The sequence below is a fragment of the Bos mutus genome, chromosome 1 (assembly GCF_027580195.1).
Source record: "Bos mutus isolate GX-2022 chromosome 1, NWIPB_WYAK_1.1, whole genome shotgun sequence".
Taxonomy (NCBI): domain Eukaryota; kingdom Metazoa; phylum Chordata; class Mammalia; order Artiodactyla; family Bovidae; genus Bos; species Bos mutus.
Genome location: NC_091617.1, coordinates 3,035,046 through 3,059,206, shown reverse-complemented (window position 1 = coordinate 3,059,206; position 24,161 = coordinate 3,035,046). Strand labels below are relative to the sequence as shown.

At 37.5% G+C, this 24,161-nt stretch overlaps 1 protein-coding gene across 2 annotated transcripts in view; it reads right to left on the bottom strand.

Annotated features, from left to right (window-relative positions):
- The window catches only part of SCAF4 (SR-related CTD associated factor 4), a 63,349-nt gene that overhangs the window by 28,806 nt on the left and 10,382 nt on the right, over positions 1 to 24,161 (bottom strand). For both annotated transcript variants that reach the window (XM_070367183.1, XM_070367185.1), the window contains exons 2-9: positions 11,718 to 11,801; positions 11,144 to 11,188; positions 9,783 to 9,944; positions 8,103 to 8,238; positions 7,639 to 7,778; positions 6,878 to 7,054; positions 2,727 to 2,911; positions 2,258 to 2,366 (exon numbers count right to left, since the gene is read on the bottom strand). In XM_070367183.1, the coding sequence (XP_070223284.1) occupies positions 2,258 to 2,366; positions 2,727 to 2,911; positions 6,878 to 7,054; positions 7,639 to 7,778; positions 8,103 to 8,238; positions 9,783 to 9,944; positions 11,144 to 11,188; positions 11,718 to 11,801 (1,038 nt within the window). The remainder of the gene's footprint in view (positions 1 to 2,257; positions 2,367 to 2,726; positions 2,912 to 6,877; positions 7,055 to 7,638; positions 7,779 to 8,102; positions 8,239 to 9,782; positions 9,945 to 11,143; positions 11,189 to 11,717; positions 11,802 to 24,161) is intronic.

Sequence of the window (24,161 nt, the reverse complement as noted above, 5' to 3'; positions counted from 1 at the left end):
GATGACAATAAACTGGAAAATTCTGAAAGAGATGGGAATACCAGACCACCTGACCTGTCTCTTGAGAAATCTGTATGTAGGTCAGGAGGCAACAGTTAGAACTGGACATGGAACAACAGACAGGTTCCAAATAGGAAAAGGAGTATGTCAAGGCTGTATATTGTCACCCTGCTTATTGAACTTACATGCAGAGTACTTCATGAGAAACGCTGGGCTGGAGGAAGCACAAGCTGGACTCAAGATTGCCAGGAGAAACATCAATAACCTCAGATATGCAGATGACACCACCTTTATGGCAGAAAGTGAAGGGGAATTAAAGAGCCTCTTGATGAAAGTGAAAGAGGAGAGTGAAAAAGTTGGTTTAAGCTCAAGATTCAGAAAACTAAGATCATGGCATCTGGTCACATCACTTCATGGCAAATAGATGGGGAAACAGTGGCTGACTTTATTTTTTGGGGCTCCAGAATCACTGCAGATGGTGACTGCAGCCATGAAATTAAAAGACGCTTACTCCTTGGAAGGAAAGTTATGACCAACCTAGACAGCATATTAAAAAGTAGAGACATTACTTTGCCAACAAAGGTCCATCTAGTCGAGGCTATGGTTTTTCCAGTAGTCACGTATGGATGTGAGAGTTGGACTATGAAGAAAGCTAAGTGCCAAAGAACTGATGCTTTTGAACTGTGGTGTTGGAGAAGACTCTTGAGAGTCCCTTGGACTGCAAGGAGATCCAACCCGTCCATCCTAAAGGAGATCAGTCCTGGGTGTTCATTGGAAGGACTGATGTTGAAGCTGGAACTCCCATACTCTGGCCACCTGATGCGAAGAACTGACTCATTTGAAAAGACCCTGATGCTGGGAAAGATTGAGGGCACGAGGAGAAGGAGACGACAGAGGATGAGGTGGTTGGATGGCATCACCGACTCAAAAGACATGAGTTTGGATAAACTCCAGGAGTTGCCGATGGACAGGGAAGCCTGGCGTGCTGCAGTTCATGGGGTCACAAAGAGTCAGACACGACTGAGCGATTGAACTGAACTGATCAACAAGTCACTAAATCACAATGTCAGTTTCATATGACCAAATACAGCATATCTCAAAATATGATGGATTTGATTGCAGACCACTGTAATAAAATGAATACTGCAATAAAGTGAGTCACATGAATATTTTGGTTTTCACAGCATTTAAAACTTATGCTCACACTTACTGCAGTTCAGTAAGTGTGCAATATATCCAAATAAAACAATGTATATGCTTTAACTAAAAAGTACTATCTTGCTAAAAAAATGCCAATAATCATTTGACAACCCATGGTTGCCATAAACCTTCAATTTGTTTAAAAAAAAAAAAAAAGTGCAGGATCTGTGAAAAATAAAAAAACAAGGTATGCCTTTATATATAATGGATTGAACATGATACAGATAAGAAAATGAATATATTCTAAAAGGTTTCTTAGAGCACTTTCTAAAGTAAGTCTAAAAGGAGCATTTCCCAAAGGCTGGTGGTACAACAGAATCATCACGTAATTAAAATAAATAAAGATTCTCTAAGATTGACTATAGCACCAGAAGTCTAGGATATGTATTTTGTAGTATGTTCCTCCAACTGAGATGTACGGACAAGTTTAGAAAACTCTGAATTAGAGAATTTATTAAAATAGATCCAACGAACAAACACAGTCTAACTTCCTGAAATTCTCCAGTATGATGTCCTCCTTACCTTATATTGCAGATTTCAAACTATATTCCTGACTGCTGAAGAGCTGAAAGCCCTCTAAAGCAACAAGTCACACAACATTAATAAAGAAAAAAGGGAGACCTCCCTGGCAGTCCAGTGGTTAAGACTCTGTGCTCCCAATGCAGGCAGCACAGGTTCAACCCATGGCTGGGGAACTAAGATCCTGCAAAACACAGTGTACCACAAAAATTAATAAATAAAAGTGAAAAGCGGGGGAAAAAAAGGCTTCTCAGAAGGGGAAAAGGTGTATAACTAAATAGCTCAGTTCCTTAAAATAGAACCAACAATCTCTCTCTAAACTATTTAAATAAAAATACCTATTAAATTATTAGCATGAATATTTAGCATCCTTGTTTTAATTAAAGCAAAAAAGCAACTCAAATCAGTTATGTGCTTGACAGCTTTTAGTACAGCTTAAGGACTATTCAGCCACCCACACAGCTAAATACTACTACTCTGGCAAGTGCAACCCAGACGCGCTAATGAACACGTCTTAGGTAATTAGAAATGCCTCTACCTGATGGTGCACTGGATCCTGCTGCACTGCCATCATTCGAGGCGGAAACTGATCCATGTTCTGATGTTGGGCATATGTTGGTTGCGGCATGCCATCTCCAGGAAACCCACTAAAAGAGATGAGCAGTCTTCTTTTTACCCATTCAAAAACACATCATTCTTGGCCACATTTACGCTACACAAACTTACAGATTGCTGTTCAGGAGTTGTTAACAATCAACATTTTACTTAATCATTTATTTACCTATATTAACTTAAAAACTCAGCATTATTCCCAAAATAAAAGTCATTTTTTATTGTAAATCTGACAGGATCCCCTCCCCATTCAGAAGAAATCCCCAAATACCACAATTTTTAAAAGAATTTTAGAAGACGCTATATGAAAAATGACTATTAAGTGTTACTTGCATTATGCCTTGTAATGACTACCAAAGTTCTATCTGCTGAGGAATCAAAAGAAAGTGACGTACAAGGGTGCCTGTGGAGGAGAGGCAGTGGGCGCAGCCACAGAAGGTGCGGCGGCGGTGGCCGGCGTAGTGGGCACAACAGCGGCAGGAGCAGGTGTTGTGGTGGCCGAGGCGGCAACAGCATCTTCTTTCTTGGATTCTTCCACTGCTTCTGGCTCATCATCATAATCAAATCTATCAAGTAGCTTCTGCAAGAGGTATGCCAATATTCCGTTTTAAAATTCAGGTTGTGATTCACTGCACAAAAAAAACTTTATAAAAACAGACATTCACCATCATCTATAACCCTGCTATGCTGTGATGTACAATTTCATTTTCCCACATGCTTCTAAGGGACTTTGGCGCACAGACAATTTTTGCACACACAAAAAAGGTACTACCATTGCTTTTTTACAGAGGTATACAGTGAATATTTAAGTAACTCAACATTAATAGAGTCAATGACAGGAGCCAAAATTAAAACTCGGGTCTAGGGCTTCCCTGATGATCGGCTCAGGGGTGAAGACTCTGCCTGCCAGTGCAAGAGACACAGGTTTGATCCCTGGTCTGGGAAGATTCCATATGCCGTGGAGCAGCTAAGCCTGTGTGCCACAACTAACGCGCCTGTGCTCGAGAGCCCGAGAGCCGCAGCTCCTGCAGCCTGCGTGTCCTAGCGCCTGTGCTCCACAACAAGAAAAGCCAACACAAGGAGACTAGAGAGTAGCCCCCGCTTGCTGCAGCTAGAAAAAGTCTGCACAGCAACGAAGACTTGGCACAGCCAAAAATAAATAAAATATAAAAAACAAAACAAAAAAACTTAGGTTTAAACACTCTACAAAAACAACAAAAGAACTCTCTGCAGTTTATCACATATAGACATGTTCCTCAAAAGTTTTACGATTCAAACCTATTGCTTGGGGAAAACATCTGAAGCAATTAAAAAATTTAACTGAGCCCTACTATCTAAAAAGATATTTCTGCTGCTTTTAAGGAAACTGAACATCTACAAAGAGGCTGAAACAGACAAGCTGTTCCCAGTCAGCTGTTTGACTAGCTTAAAATAGACCTTCTCAGTCAAAAGCAAAGCACAATTCCTTTTTCTAAACTTAATGTAAAGAACAAACATTGATCAATCCACTTAAGATAAAACACTAGAGGAATTAGTTGCAATTCAAATGAACAACAAAATACGAATGCCACTGCTAGCACTGCTATTACTCAACATTTTATTTTTCTGGAAGTCCTAGCCATCAAGACAGTAAAAAAAAAAAAAAAAAACAGGTCTAGATGTTGAAGGGGAAAAGTCAAATTTAGCAGCCTACAAAATGTGAGAGAACCAACTAGAGAAAACAAGATAATTTACAAGATAACATAAAAATTCAATAGTTTCCCTCAATAGCATCAATTGGGCTTCCAGGGTGGCTCAGAAGTAAAGAATCTGCCTGGAATACAGGGGCCATAGGAGGTGCCGGTTTGATCCCTGGGTTGGGAAGATCCCTTGGAGGAGGAAATGGCAACTCACTCCAGTATTCTTGCCTGGAAAATCCTATGGACAGAGGAGCCTAGTGGGCTACAGTCCATAGGATTGCAAAGATTTGGACATGGAAGTGTTATGAAACACTAAACATGAAAAATGAGTAAATTATCTAAGAATAAATGAAACAAATATAAAAAAAATCAGAAACCTAGTAAATTGAGATTCTATATAAGAAATTATCAGTACTTCTTAAATTAACTTGTAAATTCATAAAAATTTATGCTAACACTCAGCTCATCTGGAAAAGCATGCTGTGATGGTCAACTGTATACGTGCCAACTTGGCTAGGTTATGATGTCCAGTTGTTTGGTCAAATATTAACCTAGATGTTGCTCTGATGGTATTTTAAAAATGTGATTAACAGGGAATTCCCTGGTGATCCAGTGGTTAGTACTCTGCACTTTCACCACCATGAGCCTAAGGTTCAATCCCTGGTTGCGGAACTAAAATCCTTTAAGCTGCATGGAGCAGCAAAGAAAAAGAAAAGTGACTAACATTTAAATTAGTGGACTGTGAATAAACAAACACCTTCCACAATATGGGTGTGCCTCAATCAATCAGTCAAAGGCCTTATAGCAGGGTTTCCCAAAGACAGCATTCTCAAGACAGCAACAGGAAAACCTTTTGCTTTGCAGAATTTAGACTCAAGACTGCAGCATTAACTCTTACCTGGATTTCCAGCCTGACACTCTAACTTACACTTGACAACTACATGAACCAATCCCTTAAAAAAAAATACCCCCCTTCTCCCCTTTGTGTGTCTGTGCCTGTAACTGGTCCTGTTTCTCTGGAACATACCAATTCACATGCCCAAGAATAGGCAAGGAATGTCTGAAAAAGAATAAAGGCAGAAAACACATCCAGAAATGAACTGTAAGTTGCAAGTGTTTAAACTACTATGATGCCAAAACAAACACAGATACTAGTGGGACAAAATGGTATCTAGAGACAGACATAGAAAAAAGTGTATGACAAAAATTGTGAGGGAGAATTGGCTATTTCCAAAAATATAAAGGTTTAACTATCTTGAACTGTATGCTAATATAAGTTCTTGATACATTGAGACAAACATAAAAAACAGAAATGTAAAACTACTAGGAGAAATAGAGAATTTTTAATACAAGTGGGGAGGATTTTCCCAATCACAACATAGAACAGAAGACTAAAAAACAAAACCATAGCACTTAACAATTTATGTTCACATATGCAGAGGAAACAGGTCTGAAAAACCATACACAAATCAGTGGAACTGATTTCCCTTTTCACTTCAGAACTTTCTGTATTATCTGCATTTCTTTCCCCTAAAAGCATGTACTTCTTTTGTACTCAAAAATTTTAATCCAACCTTCTTTTAATCAGTAGTCACTCATAAATCATATAGATAGAATAACAAGCAGTAATTTCCATATAGATTCTTAATATTAACTACTAGCAACAGTTATTGTATCTTAGAATGCTAGAAAGAAACAGATATTTAGAGATGATTAAATTAAAAGTTCTTTCTAGGATTATCAAACTTTTGTGTTTTTTTGTACTGCAACTTGTAAAATGAAATTAAATTTTATATTGTCATATATAGACAAGACACAAACAGGTAAGAGTGGAGTTGTTTAGGCAAACATTTCAACAGGAAGCTCTGAGCTGTGCATTTTCAACACACCTATACCCTTAGTGCGGAGAAGGCAAGCCACTCCAGTACTCTTGCCTAGAAAATCCCATGGATGGAAGAGCCTGGTAGGCTGCAGTCCATGGGGTCGCTACAAGTCGGAAGCGACTGAGCGACTTCACTTTCACTTTTCACCTTCACACAATGGAGAAAGCAGTGGCAACCCACTCCAGTGTTCTTGCCTGGAGAATCCCAGGGACGGCAGAGCCTGGTGGGCTGCCGTCTATGGGGTCGCAGAGTCGGACACGACTGAAGCGACTTAGCAGCAGCAGCAGCATACCCTTAGTGGGAGCTCCTTAAACATAACTAAGGCCCAAAAGAGAAGTTTGAAGACACTAAACCAACCCAAACTTTCATATTATAGATAAGGTAACTAATGTTTTCAACAACAGAAAACAGAAAGCAACTTAAATGTCTTTCAACAGGGGAAATGGTTAAACTGATGTGTCCATGTAATGGAATAATCCTAATGAGCACTCAGTACATAGTAGATTTGTATCTATTAACCTTAACAACCACCCAGAGACATGAGGATTAAGATGAAAAATAAACCAGTTAAAAACAATGTGTATATATATTTATGTATATAGATTAAAAATACCTATTTTTATGTATGTATGTACACACACATACACACAAACACACAGATACATAATGACCAAAAAAGAAAAGACTATATCCACAGGAAATCAATTCTGAAAAGATATATAGCAGAATGTTACAGTAGTTATCCTTGAGTAAGGGGGTTAATGATGAATGCTCTGTTTCCTTTATACTGTTTACTTTTCTCTTATATTGAAAATTCTGCAATGAATATATATCACATTTATAACCAAGAATAAGAGTCAATGTTTTGATGCTGAGGGGGAAAATCCCTCAAATAACTAAATGAACAATCCAAGTAAGTCAGAAAAGGGTTAACTTCTACAGAGCGATATAAACAATGGGATGGGTTATGTGAGAGAAGCATACCTTGTCAAATGCAGTTTTTTGTTCAGGTGGGGGGAAAGCAGCTTTTTGTTCAGGTGGTTGTGTAGGAGCTGTCTTTAACTGAGCTGTGATAGCCTGAACCTGAGCCATCACGGCATTGTCAATGGCGGGAGACTGTGGTTTTGGAGGCTGTTGAAAAGTCTGAAGGATCTGCTGAAGCTTAAAGAATGGGAAAACTGATAAACCACACAACAAAGGATAATCACAGTATCAAAAGTTAATTTACTTAAAAAAAAAAAAAATGGTGAATCAAAATAGCACAGGCACAGAGGAACTTGGAAAAAGGAACCAACCTTTTAGTAATGGTTAAGTTTATCCTGAATAAATATATCAGGGATACAATGTGTGTCACTTAAGGTTAAAAGTATATGCTGATGACGCCAATGGTAGACAATGATGGTCAGAGAGAAGAGAAAATACACTGAATTGTGAACAATGTATATATGTTTTCTAAAAAAGTATAAAAAAATCGTCTGCATTAATCCATATAATTTTGTAACTAGCACTGTGAGCAACTCCACCACCCTGAGAGCTCTGCAGCTCTCTCCAAAGGGGCACACCATTCCTCAGTGTGCTGCTCCCTTGCTTACCTCTCCCACATGTCCCCTAGTATCCTTCCTCACAAAGACTTTTCCAGTAGATATATTCCCTCCTCACAATGTGCTCGGTAACCAGGAATGTAAAATAAGAACTGACAACAGTACCTAACTGCAAACTATTTAATCTTTGGATAGACAGTTTACCTGTTGACCTTGAGTTGTCTGAAACAGTTGGGCCACAGCAGCAAAAGCATCAGAGCTGGGCAACTGCGGTACAGTTGGTACAGAGTTTGTAGTGGCTTGTGGAGGTTCAGAAGAAACTTTAACTGGAGGTGGAGGTGAACCTAAAAAAGAAAAGATCATTAAGGCCTCAAAAACTTTTAACTCATAAATATTTCCTTTAAACTCCATTAAGCTTCTTTACTAAAACAATACTCTATTCAGTTTAACATACAGTAAAAAATATAGATTATGGTATTACAGCCTATACTGCAACACGCACTGAATACTTTTATTAGAAATAATGATGGGAAGAAAACTTTATCTTCCAAGATGTAAACTCAAGTTTCCTTCTTATAGAAAAATTCCATCACTATAAATAGATTCCAAACATATCATGTACAAAAAATGACACAATTCTCTAAGTGCACAGACACACCTGACCTTACCTTCATTATTAGTAACATTTTCTGTTACTGGAGCAGCATTACTGGTTCCTGCTGCCATGTCCAAAAGAGGCTGAATAATTTCAATTTTGAATACTCCATTTTTTTGCCAAAGGTTCAATACACGAACTATTTTACTCTGTTATGTGAAAAAACATGAATATATAATAAGTATTAGCATAAATAATTATACCTCTTATGAAAAGAGAGATCAAAACACCACAGGCTAACATTTCCATGCTATATCTGTTAGAAAACAATCTATCAGCAGAATTACAGCCTCATTAAACTACTCTAACTGGCCTTCCTTCAGTAGTGTAATCCAGGGTAAGAAACAGGGAGAGAAAAAAAACAAAAAATTAACCTAGAGAGTCAAAAGAAATGCATTAGAATTACTTGAAATTTTCATATTTATGATTACAAAGAAACCAAAAAATTCAGTTATCTAAGAAGAGTAAAATCCAGGATGATTTTAATAGTTAAAATATTTAACACAATTAACTGGCCTCTAATTGCTAGGTAAGTTGTTTTGTGGGTTACCAAATTTGAAGGAGATCCAGAGAAAATGTGTTATTCATGGTTACAACTCTTATCTCCTCCTCTAGGAATGAACTTTTCTCTTGTATATCTTTCCCACAAGAGCATTCCTCCAAGAATACAGAGAATCCATAACATGCAAATTCATATGTCCTTTATTATACAGGCTCTAGTCTTTGTTATTCTGAGCTTACCAGTGTATCTCTCCTATCTATTAGAGTCTAGTTTTTTGTCTATGTTTTTCTATCTTTTTATAGTACAGAGTAAAACCAGCTATAAATGTGAGGAATTAAATACAGTAGTCTGATTGCTAATGAATATCATTTATACTTCAACATCTCTATATGATGGGGAAAGTCAATGATTGGTCCCTTCCTTCTGGAATAAACAACAATTTGAGATAAGCATTGTCCTCCTCTACTGCAGAATTTCTTTACCATTCAGTCACAAGAAATCTTTCTAATAATGTTTTCTTTAAAGAAAGATGATGCTCCTTTTTTTTGTCCAGTGGTCATGTATGGATGTGAGAGTTGGACTGTGAAGAAAGCTGAGTGCTGAAGAATTGATGCTTTTGAACTGTGGTGTTGGAGAAGACTCTTGAGAGTCCCTTGAACTGCAAGGAGATCCAACCAGTCCATTCTAAAGGCGATCAGTCCTGGGTGTTCTTTGGAAGGACTGATGCTAAAGCTGAAACTCCAATACTTTGGCCACCTCATGTGAAGAGTTGACTCATTGGAAAAGACTCTGATGCTGGGAGGGATTGGGTGCAGGAGAAGGGGATGACAAAGGATGAGATGGCTGGACGGCATCGCCGACTCGATGGACGTTGAGTTTGGGTGAACTCCGGGAGTTGGTGATGGACAGGGAGGCCTGGTGTGCTGCGACTCATGGGGTTTCAAAGAGTCAGACACGACTGAGCGACTGAACTGAACTGATGCTCCTTTTGTATTTCAAAAGTACAACATTTCTGAAGGACTTCACAAGAAAATAGATATGACTACTATAGAAAAAAACTGGGTTTTGTTTCAAGTTCACAGAGATCACTATGTGATTACCTTTCTAATAATACAGTAGGCTTTAAATACCTAATATACATTTAAGAATAGAGTAAGAATACAAGTTTAATTTAAAAATTATAAACTATACCTTATCTTCAGATGGACAAAGATACAGATATTGGAATGTGGCAGTTATGTTTTTAGAGAATCTTGGCCCAAAAACATCTTTATCAGTTCCAAACTGATGACGAGACTGTCGCACAATTGAGTCGATTACATATAATCCTGGAACCTTGTATTCTGGTTTACACTACAAAGATTAAAGATGTAAAGTCAATACAAGAAAAGTAAATCACAATTTGACACCCATTAATCTCACTTTTATGAAACTATATATTCAAGGTTATTTCTACAGAAATAACTAAAGTTATTAATTTAAGTAATTAACTACTTAAATGTTAAATTCTCTTATTGGCTAGCCTGTCAAGATTCCCACAGGTCTGTAGAGAACTACCATTCTCTTGATGTTTCAGACTCCCAATATTTTACTTTTTTCTGATCCCTCTGTCCTCCCCCACTTCCAACTTCCTAGAATCAGCATTACTTTATCAATGCCTAAGCCACCTCCATACAGATCTACTTATTATGGAAAAATCTACTCTCATTCATCCTGCTCAAAAAATAACTTTTAACTTTTAAAATTATCAAAAAGCCAATTTAAACCAAAATATTAATTTCAATTCTATTAAAGTACAGTATCAGAGAAACAAAACCCAAAAGGCAAAGTCATTCTTGGCCTTACAAACTGACAAGATAAAATGAATAGATAGACACCTGCAAACATTTCTGGTGGTACAACCTTTATGAAAAATAATTTAGCAATAAACACAAAGCCTTGTTTGATCCAACAACCCTATTTCTAGAAATTTATACTAAGGAAAACAGACTCCATATTTCCAATGCAGGGGGCACAGCTTGATCCCTGGTCAGGGAACTAAGATTCTGCAAGCCACGTGGCATGGCCAAAACAGTTAAAAAAAAAAAAAAAGGTACAGCTCTAGGTTGGGGGAGAAGACAATGATGTCTAAGTCTCCTTTCTCAGTCCTTTACTGACATAGACATGTGCTAATGTTACATATGTTATCAAAAACATATAACTGTAGAAGTGAAAAGTGGTTTAATTATGATGGGAGAAAGGGAAGCTGAAAACACCACAGTGATTTCATTTGAAGTACTACAAGGTAAGTTAAAAGTCAAAAGAGTCATCAGGGCAATGGGGAGAGAAGGCTCGAGCAGACAAAAAACTATTTCGAATCCTGACTCATAGTAAGTACTCAATCAACAGTACTGCTATATATTTTCGTTTTGTTATGAAACAAAAAAACAAGACTTCCAGTGACAACTTTTCTGTAGAGTGACTTTAGAAGTAATTATTCAAATTACAACTCACAAAGTGCATTACAATACTGATCATAACTAAAATGAGGTAATAATAAAATGGATAGTTACCTTTTTGATGAACTTTTCTACTATTTGAACCACATGCTTATAAAGCTGAAAAGAACAAAAAGAATATCATTATCCAGCTAACACACTTTTCTTTTCAATACATTTCCTATAATTAGAAAATACCTAAAACCTTAAAATTTGTACAATTTGAATAATTCTCAAGGTAATACTGAACGAACCCTAGTAAATAATCCATAGTCAACAACTCAAAAATTCTTAACCACACATAAACAAGGTAATTACGTGAGGTGATGGATGTGTCAATTAGTATAAGGTAATCATTTCACAACGTACATGTGCATCAAACCGTGCTCTATTACCTACTACTAAATCTGTCAACTATACCTCAATAAAGTTAAAAAATATAAAGAGGAAATACAACGTAACAGATTTTGAAATATGTTACAATGTAGACACATCATACAGTTGTTATTATGTACTTTCAGCAAAACCTGGTTAGTGCTCTTTGACTTAGGCCTGAACTACTTCACAATATGAAACCTCAAATTTAACAATAATATTTTCAACATTTTAAAAAACACCTTCCAAATTAATATATTTCTTTTACTCTTACCTTTATAGCTTTAATAGCAGCTTTCGTGATGAGAATCATCTTGGCTCGAGAGATGGGAGGTTTCATATCCATAAGTGAAAAGAGCTTTAAAAAAAAAAAAGGAAAAAAGTTTTAATTAAAAGTAAAATTAGAGGTTTACCCTTCATTTCAACAAATATATTTGTAACTAAAAGAATAATAAAATTTCTAAAACTAGGTTTAATAATTTGTCTGGTAAAGAAAAACCAAGAGCTTTCTTACATACTAGCATCACCACTTTGAAAACAGAATGGGAAAAGATTATGCTAAAATCAGCAAAAAAGGGGGAAAAGGTAAAAAAAAATTGACAAAATCTATAACAGAAAATTTACAAAACCCTACTGAAGAACTCAAAACTGGTTTGAATGGAAACAAACACACCATGTTCCTATACTGAAAATGGCAACACTGTGACTCAATATTTAATATTTCAAATCCAACCTCACTGAGATTTTGCAGGACTTCAAATAATTCTGATGTTCATTTGGAGATACACATGTATTACATCAGGTAAGAAACTTTACACGTCATTATAAAACTTGAATTCACAATTTCTTGATTAGTCAGGAATAAAAATGACACCGTATTTAACAAATTTCACTACAGTAAATCCAACAATCAGGGAGTCCCAGGAGATGAAACCACACAGGCACACTCCTTTCCCCTAAAATTTAAACCCAACCAAAATATAATGAGAGCCCATAAAGAGTAATAAAGATAAAATTCTGACATTAAGAAGAAGCTTATATCTAGTTTCTTAAAATCTTGTTTTTGTTTTAACCATAAGCATACATATTCTTCTAAAAATACATTCTGAAATAAGTTTCAGGGCCTTCTAAGCATTATCAGTCTTACATGAATCATATTTCCATTTCTCTCCAACCAATGCTGGAATTTCAAATATGGAACCCCTAAGACACAGACTATCTTTACTGGACACCTACTAAAAAGGTACCCTAAAGAACAAGTCTCCTTTTCCAGAATAAATAGCCCTACCTGTCAACAAAATACTCTGGCAACAGAGTTTTTGCAGTTTTTCAAAACTACAGACACAATGGGACTATAGATAGTGGTAACAGTAATTTTTTTAAAAAGTATGCAATGCAAGATATGATCAATATAAGAACTAAAAACGTACTTTGTTTAAGCAGAGAAAGGTAGAATTTTTTGATAAATGATACTAAGATGAATTTGAGTAAACTCCGGGAGATCGTGAAGGACAGGGAAGCCTGGCATGCTGCAGCTCATGGGGTCACAAAGAGTTGGACATGACTTAGGACTGAACAAGAACAACAATACTAAAACACAGAGAATGGGAAAAACAAAGATACTAACACAAAGACTGATTTTTTTTAAAAGGCATTATCTAATTCGGGTCATTATTCTTTATTTCCAACAAAATAAAAATTCTCCGTGAAAATAAATGCTCACTAATTGAAAAACAACTAGAGACAGTAATCTTTAAAACTATATAAACCAATGAGAAACTAAGAAACGATTTAAAGTATTTCAACTCCAATACAAACTGAAAAATGTATGCAGCACACAGTTTATAAAAGGGCATATTCTGCCCATTTCTAAGTTACAAAAGCTATTGAAACAGTTATTTATTACTACAGTTCTATTTCCTTTTCTGGATCTTAAAGCAGAGAAACTGGATACAAAAAGAGTTTATACACGATCTCAAGAATGAGTAACAGCGAGAACTACTTTTCTGGCCATTAAAAGCTTAGAGAATCATATTTCTCTGAAGCCTAAGCCAGCACGAATATTCATTTAATGTCCCACATTCTTGATTATTTCTACAGTAAGGAACTCCCCATATTAAAAAACAACAACAACACACACAAAAAACCCCAGCCAACTGAGGAGACAAGACAGATTAGTGCTATCTTCTGATGAAATGCTCTACAGTTTATATTTAAATCATTTATCTTAAAAAATTAAAGTACAGACTATACCATATAGCAGTATAACTATCACTCAGGCAATAAACCAGCAAGAGAGCATTTAAGTGCTACCATTTAAGAGACAGACAGAGGAAGGGTATTTATTCCACTAAAGAAGGCACAACTCAAGACAAGAGGAAGTTGATTTTGAATCAACACTAAGTGCCTAAGTATAAGGTGGTACATCATCTTATTTAATCATATTAACAATTAACATAGATTGTCACAGCTGTTTTGAGCCGATACCAAAAAGGATTACATCTGCTTTCAAATGATTCCCAGGGAATGTGTCTGGACTAGAATTTGTTGATTGTAAAGCTCACAATCCTTAAGATTATCAGTTCAGTTCAGTCGCTCAGTCGTATCCAACTCTGCGACCCCATGACTGCAGCATGCCAGGCCTCCCTGTCCATCACCAACTCCCGGAGCTTGCTCAAACTCATGTCCATTGAGTCAGTGATGCCATCCAACCATCTCATTCTCTGTTGTCCTCTTCTCCTTCTGCCTTCAATCTTTCCCAGTATTAGGGTCTTTTCCAGTGAGTCAGTTCTTTGCATCAGGTGGCCAAAGTACTGGAGTTTCAGCTTCAGCATCAGTCCTTCCCATGATTACTCAGGACTGATTTCCTTTAGGATGGACTGGTTGGATCTCCTTGCAGTCCAAGGGACTCTCAGGAGTATTCTCCCAACACCACAGTTCAAAAGCATCAATTCTTCGGCACTCAGCTTTCTTTATAGTCCAACTCTCACATCCATACATGACTACTGGATAAACCATATAGTCAACTCCTTATACAATGCTGCTTGTTGTAAATACATGCAAAGACCATTAACTCTGATGGAGAATGCAGGCAAAATACCAAGTAGGCATCTGTGCTCATCTCTCTCTCTATATATTGCATTGGTTCAGGGATAACGATGAGACATACTGAATTTAACTTGGGATGCCTACTGAAAATCCAGGCAGAGATTTCAGCAGACTGGAATATGGATCTTGAAAAAGCAGAGGTCCTTCTAGAAACTGAGAGGTTACAGAATCAAAACCAGGAAGACGAGTAAGAAGGGAACAAAGATACAACTAACTACAGTATACCAAATATTTCAATGTAGCACAGAAAAGGGGGCGACACAAAGGAACACCAGGACAAACACCAGAAACTAAACCTTTACTGCTTTAGTTTTTTTCATATGGCTTGACTAACATTCCATCATGTAAAATGCCAGGCTGGATGAAGCACAAACTGGAATCAAGACTGCCGGGAGAAATATCAATAACCTCAGATATACAGATGATACCACCCTTATGGCAGAAAGCAAAGAGGACCCGAAGAGCCTCTTGATGAAAGTGAAAGTCGCTCAGTAGTATCCAACTCTTTGCGACCCCATGGACTGTAGCCTGCCAGGCTCCTCTGTCCATGGAATTCTCCAGGCCAGAATACTGGAGTGTGTAGCCTTTCCCTCCTCCAGGGGATCTTCCCAACCCAGGGATCAAACCCAGGTCCACCACATTGTAGGCAGATTCTTTACCAGCTGAGCCACAAGGGAAGCCCAAAAGTGAAAGAGGAAGAGTGAAAAAGCTGGCTTAACACTTAACATTGAAAAACCTCAGATTATGGCATCCAGGCCCATCAATTCATGACAAACAGATGGAGAAATAATGGAAACAGTGAGAGACTTTCTTTTCTTGTACTCCAAAATCACTGCAAATGGTGACTGCAGCCATGAAATTAAAAGACGCTTGCTCCTTTGAAGAAAAGTTATGACCAACCTAGACAGCATATTAAAAAGCAAAGATATTATTTTGCCAACAAAGGTCCACTTAGTCAAGGCTATGGTTTTTCCAGTAGTCATGTATGGATGTGAGGGTTGGACTGTGAAGAAAGCTGAGTGCTGAAGAATTGATGCTTTTGAACTGTGGTGTTGGAGAAGACTCTTGAGAGTCCCTTGGACTGCAAGGAAATCCAACCAGTCCATCCTAAAGGAAATCAGTCCTGAGTGTTCACTGGAAAGACTGATACTGAAGCTGAAACTCCAATACTTTGGCCACCTCATGCGAAGAACTGACTCATCTGAAAAGACCCTGATGCTGGGAAAGATTGAAGGCAGAAGGAGAAGGGGATGACAGAGGATGAGCTGGTTGAATGGCATCACCGATGCCATTCAATGGCATGGACATGAGTTTGAGCAAGCTCCGGGTGTTGGTGACAGACAGGGAAGCCTAGCATGCTGCAGTCCATGGGGTTGCAAAGAGTCAGACACGACTGAGCGACTAAACTGAATGACTAGTACTATCATCTGCAACTGGGCAAATGCTCAATAAACATCACTAGGTGCAGCGCTCTCTTTGCTACTACACATCTGCATTCAGAATTAATGTGATCTGTCCAAAAACAAAAAGTGTCAACGCACCCACAGAAAATGATGCAATTCTGTTATAGAGGATAATAGCAGCAGTAGGCCCCAAAAGGTACAAAACCTCCTTAGAAAGCCTTAGTAAGAAAAACATATTTGCTAGCAATAGACACAAGTTTGTTTTTTTTGGTTGTCATCAGTTGAATAACTATTAGAAAAACTAAACATGAACACTGTTCTGCTGGGTGCCTGATATACAAAGTATTCTAAAAATTATGAAAAAAAAATCACTCACAATGATTCCTATTATCAATAAAGAACAATTTTAAATTTGGCCCATCACACTTATAGAAGTCACAGGGTTTGAGGGTTAGTCAAAATAACATGATACTCTACTATTTATTGACTGCATAAACTTTGACAAGTTTAGTTAAAACTTTTCTGAATTTCAATGATGTATGAAAAAGAGGATTAGTAATATTCAATTCACTTCATAAAACTGTTGGGCTTCCCTGGTGGCTCAGAGGTTAAAGCATCTGCCTGCAATGCGGGAGACCTGGGCTCGATCCCAGGGTCGGGAAGATGGCAGGAAATGGCAACCCACTCCAGTATTCTTGCCTGGAGAATCCCATGGGCGGAGGAGCCTGGTGGGCTGCAGTCCATGGCACTGCAAAGAGTCGGACACAACTGAGCGACTTCACTTTCATAAAACTGTTAGGATTAAATGAGATAATGTATATATAAATCTCTTGGCCTAGATCTGACACATAAATGGCTCGGTAAAAAGAAGTACATAATGCCCTGGGAATCTTAACACAGATCTCAAGTTTAAGTTTTTGTCGTGAAACTGAAGGCGTTAGTGGTTCAGTTGTGTCCAACTCTTACTGACCCATGAACTGTAGCCTGCCAGGCTTCTCTGTCCATGGAATTCTTCAGGCAAGAATACCGGAGTGGGTATCCATTCCTTTCAGGGGATCTTTCCGACCCAGGGATTGAACCTAGGTCTCCTGCATTTGCAGGTGGATTCTTTACCATGTGAGCCACCAGGGAAGCCCAATTTTTTATTATGGCTTAGCATAAAAACTTTATTGTGTTACATCTACTATTCAACTGCTGCATTTGGAGAAATTTTCTCTATACTGAAAACACAGCAGTATCAAAGACTTCTGCAGCTGTATAGCACCTACTACCTAATCTAGTATTCATACTAAATTCAGAACTGCTTTCACAATATATCTGGCAGGTCCCATATTAGTTCACAGGGTTACTAACTCATAACTAATCAGCTCCAACGGTTACAGCTGTCATCTTTGTACTGACCCCAAATCTCCCTTCTGATAACCTTCCCTCCCTTTTCCTGCTCTAGTTCTGCCTCTGGAGCACAGAACAATAGTGATCTTTCTCATGTGAGAAAATAAACATAACTAAGCATGTTTTCTTATCGGCTTCAACTATTAGCCAAATGATATGATTTCTAGATCTGACTATACTGGCTAATTCCTTTTAAAAGTATGATAAAACAAAATAAAGAGGGCCTGGATATATTCCTGTGGAATCTAGTGGGTTGTCTTTTGTATCAGTTTCCTCTTCTTGCAGGAACACATTACCACAAACTCAGTAGCTTAAAACAACACTTGTGGAATTCACAACCTCATTAGTCTGAAATCAAGGCATTGGTAGGGCCGCCTTCCTTCTGGGCACTCTAGGTCAAAATCTATTTCTTTCCTTTTCTAGCCAAAGGGTGCCTAAATTCCTTTGGCTCTTCCATCTTCAAAGCTGGCAGCATAGCATCGTCTGTCCTTCCTTAGCCTCTGCTTTCACTGTACCTCACTTTCTCTGACTTTCATGTCTCTCATTTTAAGGACCCCTGGGGTTACACTGGGTTCATCCAGATAACATGGGACAATTAACTCAACTCAAACCCTTATTCACATCTGCAAAGTCTCTTTGCCAAGTAAGGTAACACATTCTCAGGTTCTAGGATTCAGAACATGGTCACTCTAGGGTAGGGGAGATCATCTATTATTATTAAATTTTAAAATACTGCTTCAGTTCAGTTCAGTTCAGTTCAGTCGCTCAGTCGTGTCCGACTCTGCGACCCCATGAATCGCAGCACACCAGGCCTCCCTGTCCATCACCAACTTCCAGAGTTCACTCAGACTCACGTCCATTGAGTCGGTGATACCTTCCAGCCATCTCATCTTCTGTTGCCCCCTTTTCCTCCTGCCCCCAATCCCTCCCAACATCAGTCTTTTCCAATGAGTCAACTCTTCACATGAGGTGGCCAAAGTACAGGAGTTTCAGCTTTAGCATCAGTCCTTCCAAAGAAATCCCAGGGCTGATCTCCTTCAGAATGGACTGGTTGGATTTCCTTGCAGTCCAAGGGACTCTCAAGAGTCTTCTCCAACACCACAGTTCAAAAGCATCAATTCTTCGGCGCTCAGCTTTCTTCACAGTCCAACTCTCACATCCATACATGACCACAGGAAAAACCATAGTCTTGACTAGACGGACCTTTGTTGGCAAAGTACTGTCTCTGCTTTTGAATATGCTATCTAGGTTGGTCATAACTTTCCTTCCAAGGAGTAAGTGTCTTTTAATTTCATGGCTGCAGTCACCATCTGCAGTGATTTTGGAGCGCCCCAAAATAAAGTCTGACACTGTTTCCACTGTTTCCCCATCTATTTGCCATGAAGTGATGGGACCAGATGCCATCTTCGTTTTCTGAATGTTGAGCTTTAAGCCAACTTTTCCACTCTCCTCTTTCACTTTCATCAAGAGGCTTTTTAGTTCCTCTTCACTTTCTGCCCTAAGGGTGGTGTCATTTGCATATCTGAGGTTATTGATATTTCTCCCGGCAATTTTGATTCCAGCTTGTGTTTCTTCCAGCCCAGCGTTTCTCATGATGTACTCTGCATATAAGTTAAATAGTTGGGGCTTTCCTGGTGGTCCAGTGGATAGGAGTCTCCCTACCAATGGAGGGGTCATGGGCTCAATCCCTGGTCTTGAAAGATCCCAAAAGCCTGTGCTCCACAACAAGAGAAGCCATTGCAATGAGAGGCCCACGTTCCGCAATAAACAGTAGCCCTCCCTCACCACAACTAGGGAAAGCCAATGAAGCAATGAAGATCCAGTGCAGTTTAAATATATAGTGCTCAATTCATTATTAACTCATATTTATAACCAATTAAAACCCTCAGACTGTTTCACTGCAATCTTCATCAGAACTAGAACTTCATGTTGATTTTATGTTGGTTTCTGACAGTCCTTCAATCTACTTAGGTAGTCTAGAAATCACTTTCTGTTTTCAACGTAGCAGCTATTCCAATTAGTTTGTAACTTTCATGAATCTGCTATATAGATGGCTTTTTTCAACACCACGGTTTTTTAAAAATTAGAAAGACCTATACTTGAAACTACCACCTGACCTGCATCTTGAGAAACCTGTATGCAGGTCAGGAAGCAACAGTTAGAACTGGACATGGAACAACAGACTGGTTCCAAATAGGAAAAGGAGTACGTCAAGGCTGTATATTGTCACCCTGCTTATTTAACTTATCTGCAGAGTACATCATGAGAAACACTGGACTGGAAGAAGCAAAAGCTGGAATCAAGATTGCGAAGAGTTGACTCATTGGAAAAGACTCTGATGCTGGGAGGGATTGGGGGCAGGAGGAAAAGGGGACAACAGAGGATGAGATGGCTGGAAGGTATCACCGACTCGATGGACGTGAGTCTGAGTGAACTCCGGGAGTTGGTGATGGACAGGGAGGCCTGGCGTGCTGCAATTCATGGGGTCGCAAAGAGTCGGACGCGACTGAGAGACTGAACTGAACTGATACTTGCAACTTGTAGGAAGACTTTATCTAATATTCTGTGGACCCTGCCAGTTAGATAAAATTCACTTAACAATACTCTCAACTTATCAATATTTTTTCTAATTTATTCAAGATGAAATCATGACAAATATCTGAAATATATGCAGTCCTCACTAGATGAAACACATTTTCTTTCTTATGAAAGAAAAATGTTTAATTGGTCTGTGAGAATCTGTTCTAGCTCCAAGTGACTAGAAATCTCTAGGCAGAATCTCTTTCAATGGTGTACTTATCCCATCTTATCCTCTTAAACTTACTATAATGAATCATACTTTAAGATATCTAGTATTCCTTTCCTTTGCTATTATGATCTCCGTGATGACAAATTCTGCCTTAAGCTCCTATTATTAATAATTAATTACAAAGTTTAAAAAAAAAATTTGGATGCTTCCAAAAATACATACACATACTCACAGTAACAGGCTGGTACTCAAATCTCCCTTCTGACAGATCAAGTTATCAAAGTGTTCAAGTCTACAATCTCCCTCCCTCTTTTGTTCATCTGTCTCATCAAATCTGATACATTGGCTTCAACCAAATCAAGAGTTAAAGCCAACTTAACTTAAATGTTTACTGATAAAATATACTTTATAAAAGCACACATTAAATTTAACAAAAGAAAACGTAGGGGGAAAATCTTAAAATCATCTCCACAAAGATGCTTTGTCCCTCTAATTATAGCCTGAAGACAGCTCTATAAAATAGTGCTAGAACAATCAGGTAAGAGATAGTTTAGTCTCTTCTCAACTGGCATTTCATTTTATGCCTTTACCAAAACTTTGTCTGAGCTAATTCTTTAATACTGGGCACTTAATGTGACCGTGTGAATGTATGTGAGACAAAGAGACTGAGAGAGAGAGCGGGGGGCGGCGGCGGCGGGGGGGTGCAGCGCAGGGAAGGAAAGAAGAGCTGCAAGCCAAGCATGTTAGACAAGTACCATTATACCACTCTACCCTAAAGCAGAATACTGTGCATGAGTTACTAACAAACACTAAGAAAAACAATAAAACTGGAAACTGTACAAAGTATAACAAATAGAGCCAGAAACTAATTAATAAACATGGAAAAAAATGTTCAGTCTTACCAATAGTCAAAAAAGTACAAATTAAGACAATGAGATAACAGTTCACTTAGGTATCTAATGGGCATGAGTGTAGATTAGCAAAAAGCAAAGAAAGCACTCTGCTGATGAGAACTAACGGTCAAGTTTCAATTTCAGAGAGAAATCTAAAGCTATATATATCAAGAACTCAAAAAGTCCATATCTTTTAAACCAACAATTCCATTTTTAGAAATTTATCTAAATCAGATGTTCCCCAAATTCCCAAGATGGCTTTTAAAATCAGAAAGTAATTCATGTTATCAAAAAGATCTGGTAACCATATCCAAACACAAGTGGAAGGGGAAAAAAAGACTGACATACTCTAAAATGTTAAAGATATTTGGTGGGATATCTTCTTACTTAAATTTACCTAATTTGCATTAGTTCAAAAATAAATAAATTAAAATCATGGGTTAAAAATGGAAAACTTTACATTTGTGTCTGAGACACAGAAATGCATTTCTCCAACTTGACTGTAAATGTATAGGACCATCATTATCAAGTACAAATTGTCTGTGGAGTAAACCATATCTTTGAAGTTAACACATATGTTTAAATTAATGCCTTATAAATCTTTAATTTAACTTTTCAAACTGCTAAAACAAAATTTTTAAAATAAACATAAAATCTGCCATTTAAAATCTTTATATCTGAAGTCTTTGTGCATAAAACCCAAAACTGAAAAATCACTTAAGTATATTTTTTGACCTCTGTGCATTAAAGAAAGCATCCCTTTAACTACTGATATATGATTTTTGTTGTTTTGTTTTAGTCACTAACTTGTGTCTGACTCTTATGACCCCATGTACTGTAGCCCTCCAGGCTCTTCTGCCCATGGGATTTCCAAAGCAAGAACACTGGAGTGGGTTGCCATTTCCTTCTCCACAGGATCTTCCCAACCCAGGAATTTACTCCCATGTAAGTTATATTTACTTTCCAGAGAGTCAAATCCTTTGAAACCCAAATATTTAATCAATTTTCCACCTGGTTAAAGGAATGTATGGAGATAAGACAGGTCTGGCACTAATATACAGTATGTCTAATAACAGGGCAAATTTACATGGCTCTTTAGATGGGAAAAAAGAAACTACACAGTTCCTCTGCTCCTATGGAGCAGGGTCTTTACTTAAACACTACAAATCAGTTCTACTTATTTCCCCATAAGGTTATAAACCAGGTATTTTTACAAACAGCAAAGATGCATATACTATTCTCAAGTTTAAAGAGTCTTAAAATTTTTCATACTTACTCCTTTCTACACTTCTTTACCTTACTACACTTACCCACAAACTCACCAAATTTTCTCCTGGTTCCAGAACCAAGGGAAATGCTTTACAAAATACACACAAATAAACGCAAACATACATTGTTAAATTATGTATGAAACCACTTTCAAGTTAACTATTTATGTTTCTGTGTGCATTATGAAAATAGAATATAGTAATATAGCAAACAGTAGTTTAAACTTCCTCCCTATTTAATTATATCACCAATCCCTAATTCTGTTACCATTTGCCGCTGCCAGAACTAATTTTCTAAGCAGTTAATTTCTGATGACTCACTCCACAAAGTATGCCCTAATTTATTCTTCATGTAAGACTAACTCCCTTACAATTTACAAGGGTCTACCTTTCAATTAAACTTTTTACTTTAGAACCAAGGCTGCTGCACCCCCGCTGTCAGGCCTTTTAACCCCCTCAGTTCCACTTACTAGGTCATTCTTTATTCCTTACCTCCATTTTGATTCACTGAACTGCAATCAATCCTTAACTCCTTTGTCTTCACTTGCTCACGAAATAGGCCAGGATTTGATCTTTGCAACTGCCAAATATTCTACCCATACCATTACTCCCCATTTTACTAGCATAGCTGCCAGGTTTCAAAATTGCTTTTATTGTGCCTCACTAAGTAAACTTTGTGTTTACCCAAAGCTGGCTATCAAACATTTTAATGAATTAAACAGTTCCTTCCAGACTAATTGAACAAATAAAAACTGGTTCCAGGATATAAAATCATTTGATTAGAAGAAAAACATTATCCTATACATTGTATGTTTTATCCATATCTACTTTTCTCCCTACCAAGTTGTAATGACTAGATCTACACACAAGCATGGGATCAAAACTGAAAAAGTTAACATTTATAAAATCCCCAATTAATTAAAAATTTTAATTGTGACTATAAATTAGCAAATGAAATATAACATCTAAAAAGCAAATCTTCAGTTTAAAACACTGACTGCATCTACTGCATTACTGTAGATGACTTAAAAACTCCCAAACTTCATCATTCTTAAACTCTGGCAAATCCTCCCACAAATATACATTACAGTGCCCTTGCTACTTTGAGTCAAACATACAACAGTTGTTCAGGAAGCCCTCTCCCTTCATTAACAATACAACAGACAGAGATGAGCTGCTCAAAAAACTTCAGAGCAGTATTGTGGGGCTGTGGACTGGACTCAAGCAGCCTCTTAAGAGTTCTCGGTCAAATAACACCATCCTTTCCAGCTTCCTTACTTCTAAAATAGAAAGAAAGGTATATATAAGAAATATATAGAATATATAAAATAGAAAGAAAGGTATATATAAAATATAAAGAAAGGTATATATAAGACACCTAACCCATATGCTAGTATCTAGTTGGGAATAAGCAAATGCAAGATTCATTTACTGCCCTTCCCTTGAACTGTCTCTGCTGGATTACTTCTTAAAATAGCATGTAAAAACTAAAGATATCCTTTCAACAAACTTATGATTCAGGATCAACAAAACAACTTGCAGAGCCACTCAGCAGCTAATAGATATTGTTTTCAATCTGTCAATCAAATCAAGCAATAAAATAATGAAAACGGTGTTAAAACATAACTTTTCTGTGTTATTTTTAAAAGAGCTCTGAGATATAATTCATATACCATAAAACTCACCTCTTTAAAGTGTACATCTCAGTGGCTTTTGCTATATTCAGAGTTACAACCATCAACACTATGTAATTTTAGAATTATTTTCATTATACTTCAAAGAAATCCCATACCCATTAGTAGTCATCCCCATTCTTCCTCCATCCCCTCATGAATAACCTACTTTCTCTCTATATAGATTTGCCCATTTTGGACTACTATATTAAAACAAAACTCCAAACTTTAT